The 25,830-nt window shown below is 45.8% G+C and overlaps 1 protein-coding gene across 1 annotated transcript in view; it reads right to left on the bottom strand.

Annotated features, from left to right (window-relative positions):
• The window catches only part of Slit3 (slit guidance ligand 3), a 588,765-nt gene that overhangs the window by 171,950 nt on the left and 390,985 nt on the right, over positions 1-25,830 (bottom strand). The window contains exon 5 of the mRNA XM_051168450.1: positions 22,319-22,390. Within this exon, the coding sequence (XP_051024407.1) occupies positions 22,319-22,390 (72 nt within the window). The remainder of the gene's footprint in view (positions 1-22,318; positions 22,391-25,830) is intronic.

Below are 25,830 nucleotides of genomic sequence, written 5' to 3'. Positions count from 1 at the left end.
CAACTCCAGTGGTCCACTGAGAAGTTCTGGAGGTGCCAGAGTCCACCTGAGATGGGATTTCCCCAGCCTTGGAGAGACCCACACTTCTTCAAAGTTCACCCCACATTCACACCCTAGCAGGAGGTGAGCTCCCCTTCCTATCTTGGCTAGGAAAGAGTGGGTCCATCCAAGCAGAAACTGGGAAAAAGAAGAAAATCCTCATTTCTGGATCCAAAGTGAGAAATTCAAGCCTACAGCATCCCGGCCATGGTCTGCACACCCCATCCCTCAAGGGATGGTTTCCTTTCTTACTGGGCTCCCGGAAACTTTTCAGAGACGAGAGCTCCAAACAGACACGTGGTTTCCTCTTATACTCAATGTCCCCAATTCTATTTCCTTCTGGTTCAAGTTCATTGCTTGGGGCTTCCATTTCTATCCTGGCTAACTCACTCGTTTTTGCTGGGCATTTACATACTGAGATTAGTCAGTCTGGTTATTGCCTGTCCATGTCCCCACTGCACGGGCTTCTAGGCCTCTGGCTGGGCTGGGAGCAAGGACTGATGTGTGAACTGTGTGCGACTTTGGATTTTCTCTAAACAGATGGTAAATGAGGCTTAGGGTGCCTCCACTTACACCACCATCTCCAGGGCTTCCAAACGGACAAGAGTGAATGCATCCGATCAGAGGAAAGGGTTGGATAATCAGAGATAACATTGCCTTTGCCTGTGATAGATAGCCACTTTGGAAATGTCTCCCGTCCTGCCTTTTTTTTTCCCCCTTGGGTCAGCATTGTGGTGAAGGCAGTGGGTGGGGGATGGGGGTCTGTGTCCGTCAAGATGTTCTATACTAACCCTTTCCAAGAGGAGAGCAGCCCAGAATTGTCTCTGTACAAAGGGCTTGCATTAACTGTAATGAAGCAAATGACAAAATCAATAAAGCGGGAATTGCGCGGCTGTCATAAAGATGATGTAAATCCAGGGTTCACGATGGTTATGAAGCTATTTAGAATTGTAATTAAAACCAGCACCATTTTTTTCAAGATAAAAGCCCCTTTGACAACCATAAATGCAAGCTACAGGAAATTTTCAACAAATATATTCAAAATTAATGTATGGCACAAAGATGGCATAAATTAACTGAGGATAATCCATAAGCCTGGGCTTTGGAATGTAAGCGCGCCGAGTAAAGAGATTTCGATTTCACGTTTGGTTTTCAAGCAATGTGGTTTTCAATTTTAATCAAGTTAAAGCTTGACAGAGCACTTAGAGACCCGGAGTGAGTGGCAGCTTTCTGACAAGCACTCTTCAGGGAGACTGAAGGTGCTGTCTCTGTATTTGCCCAACTTGAGATCTGACGGCTGCAGTCGACTTGCTCAGCTCACATATTCCAAACAGAAGGCGGGAGGTGTGTAGGAGAAGGTGACATTTTTGGTTTTGGATGGGGCTTGAGGTGGGATGAGACGAGGAGGATGAAATGGCCACGGGACTCCCATGCGTCCTCTTCCTAAGGACTTATTGACCTCAGACTTGATTCCTGAGCCTGGATTTCATCTACAGTGGGGAGATTTCCTAGGAGCCATCTCTACCTACTTGCCCACCTGCCTATCTGCCCGCTCAGCTGTCTGCCTGTAAGTCATTACAGTGCTGCGGTCTGAAGGAGGGTTTCTCCAATGTTCAACCATGTGTTTGGTCTTGATCTCCAGGGCGACACTGTTGGGAGGTGATGAGAACTTTTGGAGGTAGAGCATAGTCGGTAGCCATTAGGTCACCGAGGATATTCTATCAAAGAAGCTTGAGGGGCCCTTCTTACAGCCGTCTTTCTTACTTCTTGGATCAGGAGGAAAGCAGTTTGCTTTGTCATGTCCCTACCACAATGTGTTACGCTCACCAAAGGCCCAAAGTAATGAGTCTACTCCATCTTGGACAGGAACCTCTGAAATCATCAGCCCGAATAAAGATTTTCTATTTATGAGTTAAGTATCTTGGGTATTTTATCATACTGATGGAGAGAGAGAGAGAGAGCTAAGTAGAAAAGTAACTCACTTTCCATTAATATGGGCTTCAGTGTTGCTAAAGAAGAGCCCAGCCCTGTGGGTGACTGTGGCAGGAGACTCAGAGTATAATGGTGGTAGATACAACCATGGTGGATACAACCAAAGATCATTGGTCCTAAAGCCATTATTTCCAAAGGAAGATGAAAGCGAGGCTCAGAAGAAAGGATAAACTACTTAAAAATCTTAAGGTGGCATTCAACAGGAAAGTCAGACCTGGGTTGTCAATCTCTAATCATACTGTTGAGGGGAGAAAAAGTGACACACTGTAAAACAAACAAACAAACAAACAAACAAAAACAAATGCTGTACATGAAGATAACCTGTAGCCTCAAGTCTGAAATGACATAGATTTTTGGGTATACTTGCTTTTTTAAATTTGGTAAGATGCAGGGGCTCAGAGGGACAGAATGGACTGCTGGGGACTTGGTGAGAGAATAATACAGTTTTTATTTTCTGTGGCTTATGATGGCTTGGCATTGTGTAAAAGGGACTTGCTGGCAGGGAGAATGCCCCTCACAGAGCTAGTTAATTCCTAGGGCTAGTAGACAGCTGAGGGTGAGCCCACCATTTCTGTACAAATCAACTGCCCAAAGTCTATGCCCCCAATCACTCCTTTTAAACAGTCCTCACACAGTAAGCCAGAATCTCTCCTTTTGAACCAGTCCTGGTATCATATACACTTAGGACCAGCTCCCACATCTCTCTCCTGACTGGAATTATCCAAACCATTCAATCCTGGGCTGTTTCCATGACTGGCCTAATTTTTCAGTGGAAATCGCCCCCCAAAAGCTGTAGATACCTCCCAACACACACACACACACTCTGCTTCTCTCTTGGCTACTTCTGGAGCGCCCTACCACATCCTTGCACAGGACAAGGGGCTCTTCATTCCTATGAAGGCTGTCAGTAATAACGAATGTTTCTTTCAGTGGTATTGGCCTCCCTGTGTCACTGCTCCGACACCTTTATGAGTTAACACCAGGAAACAAAGGAAGACTCAGTTGGGCAGAGCTCTTGCTGACCATCCGAATAGTCCCGGGCAAATTGAATCTCCAAGTTGTAAAAGGAGAAACTTGGACCATGTGGCTCATTTCTTAAAACCCTTTCTAGCTTGTTAAGTCTGTGAGTCAATAGAGGGAGGCAAATTCTGAGGCCCCGTAATGCAATAGGCAGAAGGGCTGGCTGCAGCTAAGGAACTGTGCGTTTGCCAAGCCACTTAGCATAAAAGCCCTTCCCATGCCCACTTCAGCAGTAAAACGGCAAAGGAAGAAAATCATTTTTGGAAATCTAATTGCATTAAGGAACTAATTCCAGAAAAGGGTCTTGAGTTGGTAGCTCACCAAGAAGATTCATCTTGTGCATGGCAAATAAGAAAACCCACACATCGACATTGCACTTGTACTCCTTAGTGCAGGTTCCATCTTGTGGTGTGTGTGTGTGTGTGTGTGTGTGTGTGTGTGTGTGTGTGTGTGTGATGCTGGGGATCAAAGATAAGGCCTAAAAAGTGCTGGGTAGGTGCTCTACCACTGAATCATACCTCTGTCCTAAATTTTTTTTTCTCCACAATGCTGTGGATCTACCATGGAGCTACATCCTCGGCTGTTGCATCAAGGGCGACTCAGATTGCTGGAAACATATAAAGGCTGTGAAGCAACTGCATGAAGAACCCGAATAGAAGTTCACGGACAGCCACCATTTAAGATGGCATAGGATGCAGAAATTCTGTCTGGTCTGATGGGAGGCTTTCAGGCTCCAAGGCACAGGGTGAGTTAGCCTCTTAAGAGTCAAAGCGAGAACCCCTGGACCAGGAGTGATGAGCACAGCAGAGATAGGTCCTTTTTACCCCAAGCAGCTGGGGAGCAGCAGCAAGATGGGAGTTATAAGAGATCCCAACCCCACTTCCTACCCAGTGAGTCTGCAGTGGTGAATCTGGGCTCCGCCCTCTATTTATTTATTTATTTATTTTTATGTGGCTGGACAACATGCCTACGGCTGACATGGGTCAAAGAAATATCTAGAGATATTTAAAACAAGTCATAGGAGAGAAAAGGCAGGTTCAAAGGAATGAAGACTTTAGCTTAAAGAAAAATCTTTGTGTTCTAACTTCTGTGTCTTAAAATTTGAGTATAGGAAACTTCAAAAAGCTGGTCAGAATTAACTAAGATTTAACACACAGTGATGTCTTCTTTACTACTCTGTGCGGTGTGCTGCAAGTCTATTAGTTAGCTAGACCTCTCTCAAATTCACTTTTTTTCCTTTTTTTTTTTTTTGGTCTACAACACCTAAAGGAAGTCATGTCCCTCCTTCACTGTCTGGCTGTGGTTACCAATGTGGGCTGGGAGGTAAGGAGACACACCATGAACCAGCAGCCTTCAGACCCACATCAATTCAGCCTGTTATCATGTTGAACTTGCTGGATAGCTCAGAGTGTGTATTTTCCCATAAGTCAATGAGCTGACTCCCCTTGCTCCCCAGAGCCACACAGAGCCAGGGACATATGCTGTATGCTGAACTTGGGTGTGGTGTCTTTTTTTTTTTTTTTAGAAAGACACAAGGAAACATTGACCATTTATGGGCTTGTGAGCTGAAAATACTTAAGCAGACAAAGCGATATCCAGCGGTGATCTAATTGACATTTTAGTTGGGCATGAGAACTGGGGGCCAGCCCAAAGGCAAGCAAATTCATTTTCCAAAGGTCATGGGGGTTGGCTGCTGGTGATTCGTTGTTGAAAGATATTTCAGGGCTGGTCCAGGCCACAATCAGAGAGGCCTGTGAAATACAAATAATTCCCCTCATTGGAAACAAGGAGCCACACCTTGGTTTTGGCTACCCTTATGCAGCCGGTGATGACCGTGGTTTCCAGTTACAGAGGAGTTCAGTTTGGGGGCAGCGCAGAGTAGCTTGGGTATGGCCAGCTCAGAGGGCTGTGAGCTCTGGGCTTGGAAAAGGACATCTGTGTCATTGATGCCAGCAAAGTGGGTGAAACAGGAATGTTTCCTTCCTTCAGGCTAAAACAAATAAAATGATTTAATATATAAACAGATACGTGTGATAAAAGCACATTTTGGAATGTGTCAAGGAGACGAGGGTGAAAACAGCAGCCTTTGCTCATGGCCCAGTTCCATAGTTTGCCTTTTCAGAAGGTATGACAAAGGTTCCCAGTGAAACTGCCCACAGATATTTCACATGTATAAAAGCCTAGAAGAACAAACACAGGTCTAGCTGTTCCTTCCCAAATCTGCAGTGCCCAAATGCTTTACATAACACAGTGCAGTGTTAACATAATCTGACTCAATCCTCTAACTATTAAATCACCCCTAACTGTTCACAATATGCAATAAATGTAAATACTGTGTAAGTCATTGTTAGACTGCTTGGAAAATAACAAGGGAAAATCCAATACATGGTCAGCACGGACACAATTTTCTCTAAATACTTACAATCCATAATTGTAGAATTGGAGGATGCAGATCCCACAGACCCAAGTGTCACGGGTCTGTTCGGACCAATTTGCACCTTGTTTTCTCATGTGTAGGGTGCCATTTGTGTCAAACATGGAGATCTATCTTACCCTTTTAAAATATCCTATAATAGTCTAACGAATGAATGACCACACCACAGTTTGTTTACCTAAAGTTCCATTGGCAGGGATTTTGGTAGCTCCTATGACATTTTTCTCTGCAAGTGACCCTTTGCCCATACATTACCAGAGCCTTCTGAGGATACTGAGGTACATTTATGAAAACTGAGTAGATGGCTGCAGGGTCTGTGTTTGTTGAATGCTGCCACTAGCTGTCCTATTAAGGGACTTGTACTAATTGTTCCTGGTGCCAGGGCTAAAGGTTGCCTTCTTCTTTTTCAGTTCAGTGTATTGTTAAATTCTTACCAAGCATTCAAGGAAAAGAAAAAAAAATCCTTTTTAATCATCTTTACATTTCAAGAGAAGTTGGACATGCTGTCTGGAACCAAGGCAGCCATGAACAATATATATGGATTAAAGTTTTCTTTGGCAACTTACGTTTGTTATCTAAAGCTCTGAGTCACAGTACGGGGTTCCCTTACTCTGATATTTGTTGTCATTGTTAAATATGTTTACTGAGGACATATTAAAAACAACAACAACCCCTATTTACTATATAGAAATGCAAACATAGCCACACAAAGACTTAAACTGTTGTGTGCTCACAGCAGCTTTATTCAGAATAACCCAAACTTGGAGAGATCTTAAATGCCTATCATCAGAAGAATGCAAGAGCTACAATGGGAACAGCTCCATACAGCAGAATACTACTCAGCCGTAAAAACAAATCAATGACAGACAGTATAAGGCAAACTTGTAAATATCATGCTGCATGTTAAGAAGCAAATGATTTTGTTAATGGAAGAAACTCTCCATGCAAAACTATAGTGAAAGAACGCAGCGGCAGGTTCTCCGCATGGGGGAGAGGTGGGTTGTATGGTACTCAGAGACCATTCTTAGCGGTGTCTTTAGGACGGTTCATTTGTGAAATGCCTTGAGCAGCATGGTAAAAATGGATGCGTTTTTATCAAAGGTGGATTATACTTTAATGAAGTTGATTAAAAAACAAAACCACTTAAGTGGCTACCACTTATAGATAATTACCGCTAGCTTCATATCTTTCTGACCTTTCCCCCATGTCTGTAATATGTAAATAATTTTCAAAATTTTAAATGTACTTTTGTTTTATTTCATTTTCACCATGTGGGTGCTTGTATTTTGTTCACTTTCAAAAAAAAACTTAAAAATTTTTCTTGTTTCATGTTTTGAATGGCTTTATCAAATGCTTTCTCAGTTCTAGTATAGACCCTTTGCCCTCCCACCCCAAGTGTAAAGCAAACAGTCCTGGTGGAGTAAGCAAAAATGAGAAAGACACCTCCCCACCAGAGTCTCATTAGGCAGCTCAGGCTAGCCTCAGGCTAGCCTAAAACTTGAGGCAATCATCTTGCCTCAGTTTCCCAAGCACTGAGATAATAGGTGTATATCTCCACGCATGTCTATAGCAACCATGGCGAATGAACCCATTTTGAAAGGGTCCTTGCCTTTTCTCGGTGACGTATATGGCTTATTCTGACCTTGGGCAGATAGCAGCAGCTCATAGGCCAGCAGGGTTATTTTCCCAAGGTGCAGCTACGGTTCTCGTAGCCACTGAACATAGGGCCAGACTCTATCCACAGCTGGTGGGTGTTCACAAGGAAGAACTCTAGCAGACTCCTGAGAAAAGCAGAGGGCCTCCAGCTTCCACTGTTTGAGGGAAACAAAAACCTTTGGAGTCACTGAAAGGAGGCATTGTTCTATGGCTGTGCTCCACATAAGCAAACCCCCATCAGTCCAGGATCCATTGTTGGGAACGGGACCTCCCCTCTGACAACAAGCCCAGGGAATGACAAATTCAGAGCAACAAAAGCTTGGGTAATGAGCATAGAGAAGTCAGTGTGAGGTATAGCTACTCTCTCTGTGTCCCTCAGGCTTAGGCAGATGTCAACAGCACACGGTCAAGCACATTCAACCCTTTCCAGTGTGCTGTGGGGCCCTCTTGCTGCCCTCCAGTTGCTTTGCTCTTGTTTTAATTCTGGATTGATTTCCACCAGTGTTTTAAGAGTCATTAATAATTTGTGTAACACCATTATAAATTTTATTTGCACTATGCAGCATATGACCACCCAACCTTGCTGAGACTAAATTTCCTCATCTTCAAGAGAAGAGTAGTTCTGCCCTCCTGGGTTGTCACAATAGTGAGTCAAATCAACAAGAATCTACATTTGAAGTGCTGTGTCACAGCGGCATCCTTGAGAACTCATGAAAAAACAAAACAAACAAACAAACAAACAAAAAAAAAACCAAGCATCAAGATATCAAATGCTTGTCCAAGATCAGTAGGGAGGACAGTTCTTAAAATCAGATCCATCTCCATTTCAGCCTCAAAGGCTGCACTGTCAACAAGAAAATAGCTCCATACCCTAATGCTACCAACTCAGTTTCTTGGAGGAGAAAATCCAAGTTCAATCACTTGTGCTGAGGACAATTAAGAATGGTACATGTGAATGCGTCTCACGAACATCTGGTTGAAAACAGGTCAAAGTGCAGACTCCTGGCCCTTGACCAGGAGCCGTCACTCATCCATTCATCCGCAGACCACAGGAAGTACATCACTAACAGGATGCAGAAGGCTCTGGACCAGGTGGTTTTCAAAACGCATTGCAGGGATTCTGTATGTGGCCCAGAGCGTTGATAGACACTTGCAATTCCAGCACTTGAGGACTGGAGTCAGGAAGACCAGGAATTGAAGGCTAGCTACCTCAGTTATACAGTGAGTTTGAGGCTAGCCTGACCTAACTGATACCTATCTGGAAAAAATAATAATAAAATAAAAATAAAAACAAAACAATAGAGAGAAATTCTAGAGCAGGCCAGGGATAAAGGAAGGTGTATAGAGGACTTTTGAGTTCACAACTCTCCCCTGTTTCTAAAGAAGAGGCTGTTGGTGACAGTTGGTGACAGGATGAGAGGATAAGGTGATGCCAGTGACAGGGCAGCCACACAAGTGAGTTCATTCCGAGTGACAACTTTTGGAAATGAATCATGAGTGGAGATGAGCAATGTGTTTTGTTCCTTTGGGATTTAAAGAGTCTGGGATGCTTCAGCGACAGTGACCACTGCTGTGACTTTGAAAGAAGTAGGACAAGATCCCTCACTTCCTCAATGGGCCAGATCCATATCCTGATGGCACAAACCTAGCTCCCGGTAAGGGAGTTCAATTCCAAAGTAACTCGTGCCAAGATGATTAACAAAGGTCCATATGAACGCATCTTACACACACCTCCTTCTAAACCAGCCCTCTCCCAGGCCATCTCGACTACCACCACCAGTGTCACTCTTTCAAGGCCTCTTGATACATGTGGATTTTCACTGATTCATAGAATATGGCATATCATGACTTGCCAACAAGTTAGCAAGGATCCAATCGGTGACTGACACCTTGGGCTGACTGTAAGAGGGATAGCTAAACACCTGTAGTGCCTTCTGCCATCTGCAGAGGGTTGGCCCCAGAAGTAGGAGCTGAGACCTAGTTAGAGCTGCAGCTGAATCTGACCATAAGTGATTTGCTTTAGACTGCGTGGTGTAGACACACAGTATCCAGGTTCCCCGCTTCCATCCCTCTCCGCTGACTTCTTGTGCTGAAGATCAAACTTAGGGTGTATTACTCCTCATCCTCACTCAGGGTTTATAAAGATTTCATGGTTGGGAACGTGGCTTGGTTAGTACAGTCCTTGCCTTGCATGCACAAAACCCTATTTAATCCCTGGCGTTACAAAAATAAACAAATAATTTAAAAAGATTTTTTTGCATTCTATTCAAAACCAGGTGATTAAGATAAAAGTTAATTGTTCTAGTTCTTTCAACTAACAGCATATGTAAACTGTTAAACACTTGGCCCAAATGCATCTGCTGTTCCTAAATGGCTGGTGGCACAGAGCCCATGTCTCCAGTCAGCCACAGTTATGCCTCAGACAGCATTCAAGCTCTAGCCATGTGACATGTGTCAGCTGGCAATATTTGAGTTTAAAATCTTTCGCTGAAGGCTTTAACATTGACATATCGCTTCTGAGGAAGTGCTCAAGACCAAACTCCCAAGCCCAGAAGCCAACAGCTCAACTGTGGGATGACGTGCTTTGCATCAGGGCAAGTAGATGATGACCTGGGAGCAAGGGGCAGAACATTCACATTCCTTCAGCATCACTTGGTGCCATGTTCTGGGCTAAGTTCTTCCCACTTGTCATCTCATCTGACTACAGTGAGAACTGTGGCCTGGGCAAGGGCTAATCATCATCATCATCATCATCATCATCATCATCATCATCATAGTCATTGTCATCACCATCATCATCATCACCACCATCATCATCGTCATTATTGAGGAGGCAAGGTGGAGACAGGAAGATTAGAGAGCCACAGAGTCAGCAGCTGACAAGCATAAAGAGGGATCCCTAATGACCCTATCAGAGGCATCTGGACTTGCCAGGGGGAAGGTGGGCTGGACACTCTTCCTTTAAGTGTGTCTATATGTAGCCTGTTTTGCTACTTTGTGGGTTCTTCTTTTTCCTGCCCTTTATCTCTCGCTTCCCCAATTCACCTCTTAACTAGATAGGAGAAGAAGGATAGAGGGGAGAGAGGTAAAAACCATTGAATTTAATTTCTTTCTTCTTGTGCCTTCTTCGAGCATGACTACTAACATACCGCCACCAACCCTCCTGACTGACCAACGACCATCTCCCCTCCCACCAAAAAAAAATTGGGGCTCTAGAATTTATATACCTTCTTAAAAGTTCCCAGCATTCCAAACATCACTATCTGCAGCTGGCACAACCACGCCTCTGCTAGAGCATGAGGCAAATCATAGTCAGCTGCTGCAGACAGTCCCAAGCCCGCCGCAGCAAGTACGTTTCCCTCTCCCTCTCCCCCTCCCCTCCCTTCCCTTTCCCTCCCTCCCTCCCTCCCTCCCTCTCTCTGTTTTTTTTTTTAAAAGAAACCAAAATTCCAGAGTCATCACTCTTTCTATATGAGCACAAGTGACAGAAGAGAGAACCTGCCATTCAGTTCCAGTTTATTAAAATCCAGTTAACACACTGGATTTTTCCAAAGCAACTCGAGGTTCATGCTTTTAAGCAAAAGCCGTGTGTGTGTGTGTGTGTGTGTGTGTGTGTGTGTGTGTGTGTATGTGTGTGTGTGAATTCCAGGGTCTTATAGGTATCAAGATGTTGCTCTACCTTTGAGCTATATCCCTTGCCCTACTGATTTTGAAAAGACATTAGAGGTCTAGAGACTAGACATTAGAGGTCAACGAGATTTTTGCTGAACAAAGAGCATGTAGGCCAGGTATACTTCAAAAATCACAGGTCTGTCAAGATGCCTAAGTCTATGGCTCTTTGAAACCGTCTCCCATTGGAGAAGAGATAGGTCTAGTCACTGAGATAAACTCAGCTGCAGAGTCAAGAAGCACCTTGGCTGTCCTGGACTCACTTTGTAGACCAGGATAGCCTTGAACTAGCCTGCCTCTGCCTCCCCAAGTTCTGGGAATATAGGCATGAGCCACCGTGCCTAGCTCAGTATTTGCAATTGGTAACAGTCTCTCTATCGCCAGTCCTCAGGCGCAGGTGCCCAAACACCAGTTCGTTTTAATTGCAGATGAAGAGTCCTTCTGCCAAGGAAGCAGCCTAGCCAAGTCACTAAGTGCCAGTGGCTAAGATTTGGTGTACGTGGTTTGCAGATGGTTCAGCAACACATCACAGAGCCTCCATCTAAATAGAATCCTGTCATGGAAGCTGCAGCCTTTTTGTGCTCAAAGAAAGGATATTTTGAGGGGCTTGAGGATTGAAGTAACTTAACCCCAAGTGTTCTTATTTCTGCCTGCCCTTCACAAAGAACCAACAGAGGCAGCCTGAGAAAGGACAAGTCAGGTCAAACAGAATTCTTTGTTCTTCTTGGTCAGTCATGGGTTCTTACAGAGCTCTGCTGATTCTCTTTGTCACCCACTTAATCCTTAGGACAGCCTTATGATCACTACCAGCTGACAAGTAATGAAACTATAGGCCACAAAAGCAAAGTGACGTGCCAAGTCACCAGCTTAAAAGTGGCAGAGCTGGGATTTGAACTCAAATCTTAAATATGGACTCAGTAACTGCAGCCACTACACTACACTGACAATGAACTCAAGGCACTCAGAAAGTGTAGGCCAAACCCTACTTCTAAATTTAAATCTTATCATCATTAAAAAATGACTGTCATGTGTGGATTTATAGAGCAGAAAAGGGAGGGAGGGTAGGAACAGGAAGATAAGAGTGAGGAGATTACAATCAGGATGTAATGTGAATAAATTACAACAATAATAAAGATTTTAAAAAGAAAAGAAAAATCTAAAAAATAAAACAAAACAGACTTGCAATTTGTTGACCTTATGTCAACAGTATAGCAGATAAGGAAACTGAGGCAAGAGGGCCCGTGACAAGCTAAGCACAGCAGCAGTAGCAGCACCTCTAAGCAACATGAGTTTCTCAAGAGTCCTGGAGGTCAGACTCTTGCATGGGGTTCAGTGGGCTAGCATCAAGGGGTGGGTAAGATCATGTTCCTTCTGCCTGGTCTTGGGGACAATCTTTGTAGATAGGGGCTATCTAAGACCCAGGCAGGCCTCATCTGGGGCATCTGGCCTTTTCTTTCTCTTCTGGAACATGCCTTTTCTCATCTAAAGATACTTTTAGTTACCCTGAGCCCACACCAATGGCCCAGGATAATATATATTCATTTCAAGATCAACATCTTCGAAGTTCTCACTTACCCAGAGATCAGGGTGTGGACATTTTTGGGGTGTGTGTGTGTGTGTGTGTGTGTGTGTGTGTGTGTGTTTCACTCTGCCACAGGTTGCCACTGGACTTGGTATGCCTGGGTTCTTCTAGGACTTTCTGTGACTTAGTGGTGGCAGGAAAAAGGACTGGGTGGATGAGGACACAGGCTGGTTTTTCCTCTGACCCATGAAAAGTCATAGGTCTGGATGGGATGACTACCTTGAAAGAAGTGAGAGTGGGCGTGGTGAAACTGTTTTTTAAAAGGTAGTGCTGACCTGGGGCCAGGGCTCTGTAGGTATGATCTTCTTTGGTATGTATTCATCTGGGAAAGGACTATTCAGTCATTAGTTGTAATAATTGGAGCCAAATTAATTCTCTGAGAATGAGATAGAAGCAGAAGAACTGATTCTTATCCATAAAGATCTCTGGGAGTGAGAATTATTTCCAGTTACCATGTAGGAGCGGGTGCAAAGAAAGGTGTGTAATAAACTTATGATCACACGGATGCCAGAGTCAGGGTCTGAGTGCAAACATGGCTCTTATCTGTCACCCGCCCATCTTGGTGGAAACAGAGAATGCCATCCCTGGCACGGCAGCTTCTTTTGATCTTAAGTCATCGCTGAGGGACAGATTTCAATGCTAGGGACTCAAAGTGGATCTAGTCCTGGCTTTCCTGGTGACTCCCTGTGTGAATGCTCGACATGCATCTGTGCCAGGTGCTCACTCTACTCCTGTGTACGCTCCCAGCCCCTAAGATTCCCGTTTTAACAGTCTGAAAACTGAATATATAGCTATATAAAATATATAATCTATTTACATATAATAATTATATACATATATGCTACTGTTAAATCATGAAGAGGTTAATAAAATTAATTAACTTATAAAGCCTATTAATTAAAACACCTTGGAGCTATCTTGGTGGTTTTTTTTTTTTTTTTCCCCGGAAGCCCTTGGCACTGGTGGATAACACAGCCTGCCACAGGTCTTGGCTAGAGCAGGGACAGCACTACTTTTCCAGCTGATCAGGATGCCTTGTTTCCTTCAAGACTTTCTCCATCCATCCCACTAGACTGAGAGCTTCTCCCAATCATTCACTAAATGTGCCCACACCATCCAGGGAGCGCTGTCTTGTCTTGCCAGGACCAGCTCTCTTGCCTGGACCCATTTCCATCTCTATCTAAAGGAAGACACAGATCCCACTTATCAGCTTGTGGTGACAATTACATGAGATGGCACAAAGACTTTTGTGCAGACTGTAGAGACGTATACAAAGGAAAGGGGTGTGGCTTCCTTGCTTGACTCCTCACCAGTTCCTTAAAAATGCCTTACCCAGTAGAAGACTATGGCTCATACTGGTTAAAAATCTTGCCCAAAGTATACAGAGAGTAAGCAGAAAATATAGAATTGTAAAAAAAAAAAAAATTTCCCCAGTTTTTTTCTTCTCTAAAACTCAAAAAAAAAATTTTTTTTTATCAGCACACTAAACTGACACCAACAGGATGAAGGACCTGCCCACCAGTAGTTAGCAGACTGTCTGAGGGTGAGGGCCACAATAGCTTGTCTCTTCTTAAATCCTTTTCATTTCTCATTCAATCCAAAAATCTCCAGACAAGAGCTCAGTCCAACAGTCAAATTCTCCTAAGATCCCTGGGTCCATGTCTAAGAGGCCTGCAGGCCCCATGCTTCCTTGGCAAGGCTTCTGGGGAGCCATCCTGGATCTTTGTGTAAAACCCCTTGCTTCCTGTGGGTTTTGTGCTTGGAGGGGGGGGGGTTAAATATCTGTGACAAGGTTTTTTTTTAAATTAGCCCACAGAAAAAAAAATTGTCCCAGATAATAAATTTTAATGCTGGATCAAGAATAATGGTCTCCATTATCCTGAAAACCACAAAGGCTTCTCTGGGTTTATTCTCCCTGCCTCGGTTTGATTCTCCCAGTCAGGGCTCTGGGTGTTCTCTATACATCAGAGGCTCTGCTGAAAGCTGTCCATTCACCCAGCAGTCATTTTTTTTTTTTTTTTTTGTGCACCTACTGTGTGGCAAGCAGAGAACCACTTCTTAAACGCCAGACTTGGTCTCCCCCTTTATATACCATTGCAGGCCACTGGAGAAGGACAGTCATGCCCAATCACAATTTAGGATGAGGTGTTAGAAGAGACACAGAGGCCAGGGGAGGATGCCAATAAAGCATGTAGAGCTGTGACTGTGGCTTTCTTTTGTGCAACTTCCAGGCAGAGTTTCTGGGCCACTTATCACCATTCCTCTGCCTCTGCAAAACGTGGCATCCTATGTTTTCCAGGCTGATACAGTCTAATTTACCTACTTCTTCTATTGTTTTTCTCAGCCAGTGTTTAAGGATCACTCACTCTGGTGGCTTCAGGGCAGGCATGGCCAGTGCTAGAGGGGTCACCTATCACATTAACTTCCTCTTTGGGCAGCTATCTCCCTCTGCAGACAGAAACTCCTCAGAGTTGTAGGGGGGCGGGGAACGACTTGGAGCCTGGCAAGGGTAAGGACACAGTGCTGATTGTGACAGGAGGGTGGAAAAAAAGGAAGACAAGGGGAGAGAAGGAGTGATGGAAGGAAGGAGGGAAGAAAGAAAGTAAGGAAGGAGGAAGGGACAAAAGGACAGACAGAAGAAAAGACAGATAGAAAGGACAGACAGATGGAAGGAAGGGAGGATAGATGGAAGAGAAGAACAGACAGAAACAAGGAACGACAGTTGGAAGGAAGGATAGATACAAGGAAAGAAGGAAGGACAGACAGAAGAAAGGAGGGATAGATGGAAAAAAGGAAGCGCAGATGGAGGGAAGGAAGGAGGGAAGGCGGGCAGGTAGCTACAGCAGAATATCTGAAGTTAGCACTCACCCAGGAACACACAGCAGGAAAAACTGGATACCCCCACTTTAGGTCTTTGGGGAGTACAGGAAATCTCAAATCCCTCTTCAAACACAGGCCTGTTCCCTCGCACCCCTGAGAAAGGACAGGCACTGTACCCATGTGTCAGCGTCCGCAGACGTTACTTACACAAGGTCCACCTCTGCTTCTACTTGAAAAGCTGGGGACAGACACTGAAGTCAACCCTGGTAGCCCTCATGTCTGCATACCCCATCAGGCCCCCATAATTTCTGAACCACTGTCTAAATCTCCATACTGGCCACTCCAGCTCCAATCTTTTCTGAAAAGAAAATCTGTTCTCCGCACCGATTCTGCAGCCACCATTCTCTGGTGACAATCTCACCAAGCTCCTCACTAAGCCGATGGACGGAGATCATCTAGAGCCTCTTAGACCCTCATCACTTTGGCTTCTGGTTTTCCAGCCCCTTCCCTTCCCTTCCAACTCTCTAACCTGATCTCTTTCTTCCCTCTCGTGCTGGTGTGCTCCAAGCACACATGTCTGATAAGATGAATTCTTCCACACTCGATCCTCTCCTTGCTGATTTTTTTTCCCCCACACACTGTTCCTTAGGTTGGGGAATATCCTGGTCTTGAGTGAACTCTTGCTCATCCTTCAAAACCTAACACATACCGCTTCCTGAGTGAAGATGCAACCACGCTAGCTTCCTGATTCTCTCCACATCCTTGCCCTAATGCCCAGCGAAATCTGTCAGCTTTCTTTGTGTTACTGTGATAAAAATCTGACCACAAATACTTTCAGGGGGAAAGGGTTTATTTAGCTTACAGATTACATCTTTGAAGGAAGCTAAGGCAGGAACCAAGGACTGAACAGAGGCAGGAGCCACGAAGGAAAACTGCTCACTGGCATCTTTCTAGGCTAACACTCAGCTATCTTTAACATAGCTATGGCGCAGCTGCCTAAGGATGGCACCACCCACAGTGGGCTGAGCCCTTCTGTACAAGAAGATGCCTCACAGATGTGCCTATGGGCCAGTCCAAGGGAGGTGATCCCTCTTTTGAGCTTTCTCCTTTCACAGATGTGTCAAGTTGACAACTGAAGCTACTTAGGACAGAGCCCTTGCCCCATGTCCTATACATGCAAGTCTGTCTGTCCATCCTGTTGTTAAGCTGTGAACCCTTAAGTATGAGAAGGGTCTTATTCCTCTTGTAATATTATTTTGTATCAAGCATTTGCACACGGGCTCTGGTAGGTACTATCCACCAGTGGTTCTAGAGAGACACATCTGTGCCTTCGATGGCTTCAATCAGCCTCACCCTCTGCCATGAACCACCTGGGCACTGTGAACCTCTGTCATGAAGTTCGGCAGAATGTCTATGGACAGGTTAGTTCTGTGAGGCATAGAGAAACCAGTTGACCAATTAGCAAGGTCGTTTCAGGGGTTGGTAAGTGCTTTGAAGAAACATAACTAGGTAATTGGGATAAATATGGAGGGCAGTGGGCGGGGGGGAGTTGTCTTACATAGACCCGAGAAGGCAGCTGTGGGCTGGACCTGAAGCATCAGGAGTGGGAAGGTGACAGCATCCTGTGCTAGAACAGCAGAGAGCAAAGGTCCTGAGGCAGAAAGGTACTGTGGTGACCAAGGGATGGAAATGGAGTGCGTGTGTGTGTGTGTGTGTGTGTGTGTGTGTGTGTGTGTGTGTGTGTGTGTGCGTGCGCGTGCATGTGTGTTAGCTAAGCCAAGGAACATAGATCATCTAGAGCCTTCATTTGGGGGTGACAAGGAGTACAGATGCGGGTTCAGGTAGGGTGACAGAATGATCTGCCAACACAGATGCCACCAAGGAATTGGGGCTAGTGTCCCTCCCTGCTCCTCCCTCACCCTCTCATGGGGCGGAGACAGTTCTCATTAATCTCTGGTGGAGGCTGTGCTCTTGCACTGCCTAAGCAGATAACACAAAGACTGCCTGCTCGCCTTTGTTTTCAAACCGTCAATTCCAAATTCTGCTGGCTGGCAGAGACAGGGCTATCGATTTTCCCTTCTGGAATGCATGTCCTGCAGAGTCCTCACAAATAGAAACTGAAAAACAGAGGGAAACATGACTGCCGAGGAAGACAGGGCCAGGGGACATTTCTTTTTAAAACAATTTGTACGGGGCGGGGTGCGGGGGGGGGGGCGTTGGGTCGTCTCACGTAATGCTGGAGAAAGGCTTGCCATCCCTGTCTCTAATTCTTTTCTCTCTAGCTGAGCTCTGCGTCTTTCTGACTTCTCTTGCTTACTTGCTGCACCTTTATTTGCTACCTAACTAACGCAGTGCTTGCCTCCAGTAGGCACTTAATACTGGCCCAGTAAGTGACAGCACACAGGTAGGTTTCTCCTCAGTCTTTTCTTCCAGATCAGTTTGTTTGTGCAACTCTTTACTTTTCAACTTAGCACCTTTATCCTTCCAGACAGGCCACAGAGAGTCGGACCATACATCCAGCTTGGAGTAGCTGCATGGAGGGGAGTCCCCAACTAAGGACCGCATTCTCCAGAGAACCCGGAAATAATTAGGGGCTTCCCTCTGCTGCCTGGGGAGAGGCAGGGCACCAAGTCCTTCCGCAAGAGTGGCAGGCCAGTGGCTCCTCAGTTCCATGGGGCTCAGACACTGCTCTCTTTGTTTTGTGACTGATAAAAGTCACATGCTTTCCTCCTGGCATGTGGGGGTCGAGGGGTGGGCGGTGCACACTGGAGCACTGTATCTGGTCATTCTGTACTCTTTCCCATTACTGGGATGGTTGCAAGGCGAGGAAGATGGGTAGATCCAAGTGTCTTTCCGTAGTTCAAGGAGATCTAGCCAGTGTACTAACTGTGCAGTCTGGATGGGTGGGAAGTCTTAGCCTAATTGTGTCTGCCAGCTGCTACCTAATTGCCCACATTGATGGGAATGTTAATCTCGTCATCTGGAAAATGGGAGTGTCACAAGGTCTCTCTTTTTGAAAGGCACACGAGGGTAAGCAAAGAGAACTCATTTCGACACCACAGAGCTTTCTTTAAAAAAATCCCAGCCAGTCTTTGTTTTTTTTCTCTCCCTCCTCCCAATGCAGCACACAGTGTCATGTACAGGTCCGATCAGTTCTCCTCTCTTATATCCTTTGGCATGACGCCTACACTGTACTCCAATAGTTCATTTTTGGCGTCATATTTTCACACAATGTAATAGATCAACAGCGGTGCATTTCCTAGGTTACAGAGAGTGTGGTGGAGAGGCTTGTTCTCAAGCAGACCGATGCCAAGGCTGCTGCTCGCTGAGACTGTCACAAGGCCAGCAAGCTCCATGCGGGTGACCAGGTTCTAGTGGGAGCGCTTCTTTAGCCGGGTCTCCTGAAAACCTCATTTCTGAAAAGCACCTTCTTACTACTTACTCATAGGCTTGTGCTCCCTTCGCTCCTTCTCCCCTCTTTGAGTGGTGATGGGAGCCGAACCTGGGCCTTGTACACACTAATCATGGACTCTACCACCGAGGTGCACCCTAAGCCCGCACATGCATCTTTCAACGTTCAAACCTTCATCATCACCTTCGCCCAGATGCCAACTTTCTGTCAATTTGCTGCCAGTTCTGGCACTTTCTCGTATGATTATAGGACCCGTTGACCTTCCTCCCTCGTATTAAAACCAAGAAAGCCCAGAGAGGTAGTGCAGCTTTGTCAAGGGACCTCAGTGGGAAAAGAACAAGACAGGATGTCAGGTTCCTCCACTTCCCACCACACACTTGTGAAATTCTGTTCACTGTCCATGGAAGACAGGGCCTCCCTGCACACCCAACACAATGACAAACCAAGTCTTGGTCTTCCAAGCCTGGCCCTATCTCCTGAGTTTTCAGTCTCTATGAAACAGAAGCTTAGAGAAGGCAGAGCTCACAGATCCACACAGGTGACTCTCTGCTGCTTGGCCCCAAAATGGTGTTCATCAGGGAGCTCGAATTGAGTATGAGAAGTGGCCGTTACTGTAATGTCTGAGCCCAGACCTCCTCACCTCCCACTTCTTTCTCCAGCTTCTAAGGACTCACCAAACACCAGGTATTATTGGCGTGGTCCCCTACCAGCTCCTCCTTTTGGTTCCTCATCTTTTTATTTACCTCCCATGCTCCAGGCCTTATGCCCTTGGCTTCCCCTCCTTTCATGGTTGCCTGTCCATCTTCTTTTAGGATCAAAGCCTCATGAGATGTCTCAGTATCCGCCCTGGACATATCCCCTTATCCAGTTTTGCCCTTGTACTTTGTTTGCTCTGTGAATTCTAAGCATTGCTTAGGCCCAGACAAACACAGCCTGGGCCACTGTGACAACCACAAAGGAATGCTGCAGCAACAGCAGGCAGAGTATTGGAAACACCGTCATGTGTCAGGCACCGCACGGTTATTCATACGCGCTATTTTATTAACCTTCACAAAACCCCTAGGAGGCAAGAGCAATTATTATCCTCGTGTTACAGCGGTAGAAACCCACACTCAGAAGTGTCAAGGCATTTACCAAAGGTCACAGACCCAGTACCAAACCAGATGGAATTCATATATAATTCTATCCGACGGACAAGCCATGCTTCTAACCTCCAGGCTGCCTTGCCGAAAGCTATTGTCCTTCTCCAATAGCTGCTCATTTGCAAGTTTTCATGCTATTGGTATTTTATCCAACATCTTTTCCAGTGTACATGTTTCTTGTCCCTGGTCACAGAGTAAGCTACGAGAGAACAGGAGTTACATTTCTGGGCCCTTACAGGCTTTGCCTAATGTGTACATTGCTAACCGAACTGATCAGGAGAGAGAAACACTCCATCCCCTGTTAGTTTTCTTTTCCATTTCTTTTTCTTCCTTTAGGTAATGAGTCTGTTCCTTTCTCTTCTTCCTTGGGCTGCAGGGAGATAAGGGATAAAACCCCAAAAGAGATGAGAGCCCTACATTCAGGTCCTCAGTCTTATATCCAGGTGGATCATCCCTAATCTAAACCTTTCTGTATGTCCTCAGGACACCCCAAACAAAAATTCCATAGCGAGCAAATGGTTTTATGGACAAAATTCAAAACCACGACCCCAAGAACCACTTATACCTTCGGGCAGTGCATGTGGGAGGATTTTTGAAACACAAGTGAATTTTGCGTTTATATTTGCATCCCGTGTCTACAACGTCTTTTATACAAACATTTCGAAACCCGTAGACTCAGAAGCTGCAAACATTTCTGGTTCCAGGCCTTTGGGATAAAGGATGCCAGCTCTTCTACATCTGCATACACTCTGTCACAGCGTCAGGCCTGACAACACTTGCTGCACTGACTTGGGGATGCTGAAGCTTTTACTCTGGAGGCTTTTGCATGGTTGCAGATATTCCAAGGGGAAGGGGAAGTTCCTCAAACTCTAGTCACTACTAGGAACCACTGTGGGACTGAATTACTTTCCTGAGAATAATACGCGCAGCTGACAATTACACAGCCTGTTTATACACGACTACAGTATGTCTGTTAACTGATCCATGTAAAATCACCTCAGTGGGACCACATGGATCATTCTGTATATGGAAAAAATTGTTAACTTGGGGCTGGGCCATCAGGAGGCTGGTGGACATCAGGTTCGTCACCGTCTCTCTCTAGACCTCTGTTTTCTCTTGTTCTGGCATTCTGGGATATTAATTAAGACGATGTGTTGCTCCGAGTTCACAGCAGACCTATGTTTTTAGAGTCTAAGAAATAAAATATAGAAAAGCTGGTGACGGTGTCGTACCTGGGTAATAAACAGGGCTGACTCAGGTGCTCTGCCACTTACTGATGTCTCCAGCCCAAAAGCTCTGTCTTATGTAAGGCCTACACCTGTCTACAGAGGCACTCGGATGCTTTGGCTGCACCTCTGCCACCCTACTCTGGTCCTAGAGGCCTTGCAAAGTCGTCTCCACCTCCCAGCCCCTCCCCTGTCAAAGATGCCTATGTCCTCTGTGTGCTTTGCACGTTAAACACCAAAGGTTTCCCAAGGCCCCAACCCCTAGGCGGGAAGTGTGGAGGCAGGTGGTCTGCATCTGGAAGCCATCACCGCCCCCCCCCCCCCCCCGCTATGCTAGTAAACTAAAACCTCCCCCATTTGTTACAGGGAAAAGTGACAGTTGTAGGTTTCTTGTTTTTGTTTTGTTTCCCTCCCTTTCAGTCTCTTCTAAGACGGCTTAAATTGAATTAGAAGCTAATGAAGGTGGTTGGTAGGTAGACGTGCTTGCTCAGCCAAACCAGATGATATTTTTGTGCCCTTCTCCAAACATGCTTCGAGGCCTTGGTATGGCTACGTGCATAGAGATTCAGAAAGCACATACCTTCTAAAGGCAGGAGCCTAGGAACAGGGGAGGTCACACAGGAGAGGACCATAGTGATTAGGCAAATTCAAATACGGAGTGTTAGGACTAATCTGCCTCTGCACTGTGCTGGCAGTGTGTGGATGTGCCTATGATAAAACTGCAGGGCTGTTCACACTTGCTCTAGCAACCAGTGTGTGCAAAGGAAATTGAAGTCTGAAGACTCAGGTCCAGGGACCACAGGGAAGTCAACCTCCTGGTGTTGCTATGGGACTAGGGTTGCGTAGACTGTTACTACTGGGGACTGATACAGGGACCCGTCTATGTTTTCTTGACACTCTCTGTCAATCAATAATGGTTTAAAAATAAAACGTGAAGAACAAACAAATGAAAGCCATATTCAGCAGGAATGGACTTGGGCACGTGTCCCCAAGGTCCTGGGACAAAAGTTCAAGTGCTGTTTCATAAGAGGCTGCTGGTGACCAGCCTGTTTATAACCATCATCGTCATCACTGTCACACCACCCCATCTTTAGGGCTTGAATTTATTAAATACTACGAATGAGACTGTTACTTCTTTCCCTCCCTCCCTCCCTCCCTCCCTGTACCCGATAACTTGCCACACAAGACCCTTGGAGAAGCTAGCTAGCATCACAGCCATGCCGTTTTGGTATGGTCAGCCACCAGGCGTGCCCTCCCCGGTTTCTCATTCTCATTCTGGCCAGAGAGCCCAAGTGAGTGCGACACAGCAACACAAACCACACTTACAGGTTCTTCACCTCTGCGATGCCTCGGAACGCCTTCCTCGGGATGCCCTGGATCTGGTTTTCGCTCAGATCTCTAAACAAGGAGAGAAGAGAGGCAAACCAGTTAAAGACTGTCTGTGCATCTCATTATGATAACAAAACCCGTTGGAGGCTGCCTGTGCAGCCCACCAGAAGTGTTGGAGGGGCTGTTTAGTCTCAGGCCCCTGGCTGTTACAAGCCAGCACATTGTTCTGCATGAGGAGACTTCTGCAGACATGGTTACTAGGTTGGAGGGGGGTGGGGTTCAGCTTGCCTCAGGGCAGGCACTGTGGGTGGTCTCACACCTCCAGGCCCCTAGCCAAGACTGCAGGTTATTTGCTACACACACTGCACCCCATTCAGTTTTGGCACCTCCCAGACAGGATCCTTACTCCCCTCCCCTCAAGACAGCCCTCCCCAACTCAAGGTCAGCATCACTCAGTCTCCCATTTCTTAGGCGGTCCTTTGAGGCTCAAGTTTTCTGCTCTTGTCATTTGGGGGTTGGAACTGAGCCTGGGCCCTGGGTTTTCTGATAGGCACAGAGGGCCTCTTATGAATTTACACACACACACATAGATGCGCATGCGCTCGCGCGCACACACATACACACACACATACACACACATTCAAAATGAGGGTCCCACCCCTCACCGTGCGCCCCATTCATACCAGTACACTGGCTGCATCGAAGTGGGTAGGGAGGGTACCCTGTGTGGCTAGCTCCAAGCCTAATCTTCTCCAAGGATTTAAGTATCTTTCAGAACCCCGATTTCTTTCCCCAGCAATCATGCAGGCCTTTTCGGCCTGTTTCGTTCTCTGGTTTCATTATTTTAGTTTTTGCTAGACCAAACGCGTGCATTTGTTTTCCTTCAGACCGCAAGCCTGCCTGGATCACTGGAAGGAACCAATTCATAAGGCCCATCACGGCCCCAGGCACGTGAGGCAGCACTGCCCAACACTGCAAGCAGCAAGGCTATTTCTCTACAGCCGCATGCTGCGGGAGCATCTTCAGAAAGGATGGAGAGAAGGGGAGGCGTGAGTGAAGATGAGGCTGACGGACTGCCAGCCCTCTTTGCTTTCTTCAGATATAAAAGGTGTATACATACACATACTTATACCCAAATATATATTCCTGGTATCTTGCAGAAATAATGAGGGGGAAAATCCAAGCACAGACACAACCACTGCTATCATTTATACGCAGGGCATATACATTTCAACAGCATGGTCTCTTAATATATGGGCTATTGTAACCCATTTTTCACAGGCTATCCCTAGATCATCTGTCTATGTCTTAGCCAAGCACATCAATGCCAACATTTTTTAATGGCCACACAGCATGTGGTTCATTGTATGACTGCATTGTTAAGTGGGCGTTGCCTCAACTTCTGTCATGTAAAGAAACACCAGGTTTAGATGAGCAAGATGGCTCAGCAGGTAAGGAGTGTGCTACCAGACCCCACAGCCTGAATAACATCTCTGCAACCCACGTGGTGGAAGAACTGAACCAATTCCTATAAGTTGTCCTCTGACCCCCACATATGTGCCACAGCATGTGCGGGCACATGCATACGTGTTCACACATGAAACAAATTTTGTTGTTTTTTTTTTTTTTTTGTTTGTCTGTTTTAGGTTTTTTTGAGACAGGGTTTCTCTGTGTAACCGTCCTGGCTTTCCTGGACTCGCTTTTGTAAATCAGTCTGCCAAATGTGTTTTAAATGGAGACATCAGGATATATTTCTCTGTCCATGACCTTGGGGATCCTTCTCAGGCATGTCCTTGACATAAGATTCTACAATGAGAACTTGCTGGGCACAGGTTAAACCTATCCTTGCTGAGTTCACCTGCAGATAGATTTGTGATAGATGCTCACCATTTTGAGGGCACCTCCTCAAATGCTACTGAGAACTTCAAACGTGCATGGAAGAAGAGGGCAAGCATCCATGTTCCGCTGCAATTCAGATGGTCTACAGGGACACTTTGAAAAATGGGAGGAGGGGAAAGCAGAACGCAGAAGAGAGACATCATTTGTGACATGCTCTGAGCAGCTGTCTGAAACTCAGGACTAGTTGGGCTAGCCTTGGGCTACTTTTTAGGCTCTAAACCGAGACTTCCTATTGCGATAGGGTGCACCCATGAGTCCTAGACACTACTGGGGCTGTCTAGAAGAGTGCTTCCCCCATCTTGAACGCAGTTTTCCCTTTCTACAACCTATGTAAGTAAATTCTAGTGCATAATGAGCTCTGTTGCAGGCTCCCCCAGCCAGGCCTGATTCAATGAACAGGGCTCCAGCCTGGAGACGGGCACCGAACAAAAGCCCACGATGACAGCAGAGGTCAAGCAGTGTCACCCAGGCCACTCGGCTGTTCTCCATCAGCCTCCACAGAGGCCCAGGTCCTGTCATCCGACTAATGCAATTTTCACCGGGCATCTGTGCAGCACTGGAGGCTCCCGCAGCCACAATGGGCCCAGTCTTTCCTGTCGAGGCCAGTCTCCAGACCACAAGCTTCTAGCCAATACCCTGCCAGCCTTTTCTGTTATCTCTGGCTGCTAGGGAGATGGGGCCTGGCCACAAGTCTGATAAATGGCTGATGAGAAAAATCAGGGGAGAGGGGAAGAAATCAAATAGGAAGAAGGTTTAGAAGTGACAGCTTTAAGCACTCCTGGAAGCTGGAAGAAGATGGCACATATTCCTGAAAGGTCATTAATCCATTTTGAACAGGATACATACTGAATCATACTGGGCAAGCATAGTAGCTGCACAGAAGTTGTGCCGTGGAGTGCTGGGTGATGAAGATAGGAGCGTGGCACTAAAACAGAAAGAGACCATGTGCTGAGGGGAGACGATTCTCATAGGCAGCCTGCAGGATAAGCCCTGTGTTTGGGTGAAACAGCTGCTTTGGTTTTTTTTTTTTTTCCTGGTTACTGTGTCCTTGCTGTGACTGTTTCTACTTTAGAGAACCCAGGGAAAGGCGTAGCTTTCTTTCCCATCTCCTTGTCACTGTATTCCCCACACCCGACCCCTATCCTAGGGAGTAAAATAGTAGATTGTAGGGAATTTATCCATCCTCATGACAATCAGCTTGTAAATTTTATTAATTTTATTTTCCATTTAGTCTCTCTTCTCTGGCTAACAATACCACAGCCGTGCATCTGCAGGACTGTATATTGATTTCATAAATACCTCCAGTGGGCTGACAAACTGACAGATTTAATGGTGTTACTGATGGGGCGTGGAGGAGGGGTCAGGCCTGGGTGCTTCGTTTTTTTTTTTTTTCCTGGTAACCATCCCTTCACAATTATCACAGGGCCTTTGTGAGGCTTTCTAATAGTGTGTTTATCTCAGCATGGTGTCTGAGCACGAGCTATTGTTACAGCCAATCCTTGAAGAGACAAGAGCAATCATTTTGGCCGACAATTAAATAAAAATAACAAAATCTGTCCATGATGCCTAAGAGCCTAGTTTTGGTCAATTGCTTGTTTGGGCTTTAATAT

This window comes from Acomys russatus, chromosome 25 (assembly GCF_903995435.1).
Source record: "Acomys russatus chromosome 25, mAcoRus1.1, whole genome shotgun sequence".
Taxonomy (NCBI): domain Eukaryota; kingdom Metazoa; phylum Chordata; class Mammalia; order Rodentia; family Muridae; genus Acomys; species Acomys russatus.
Note: the sequence above shows the minus strand (reverse complement) of the source record. Positions and strands in the feature narration are given on the sequence as shown.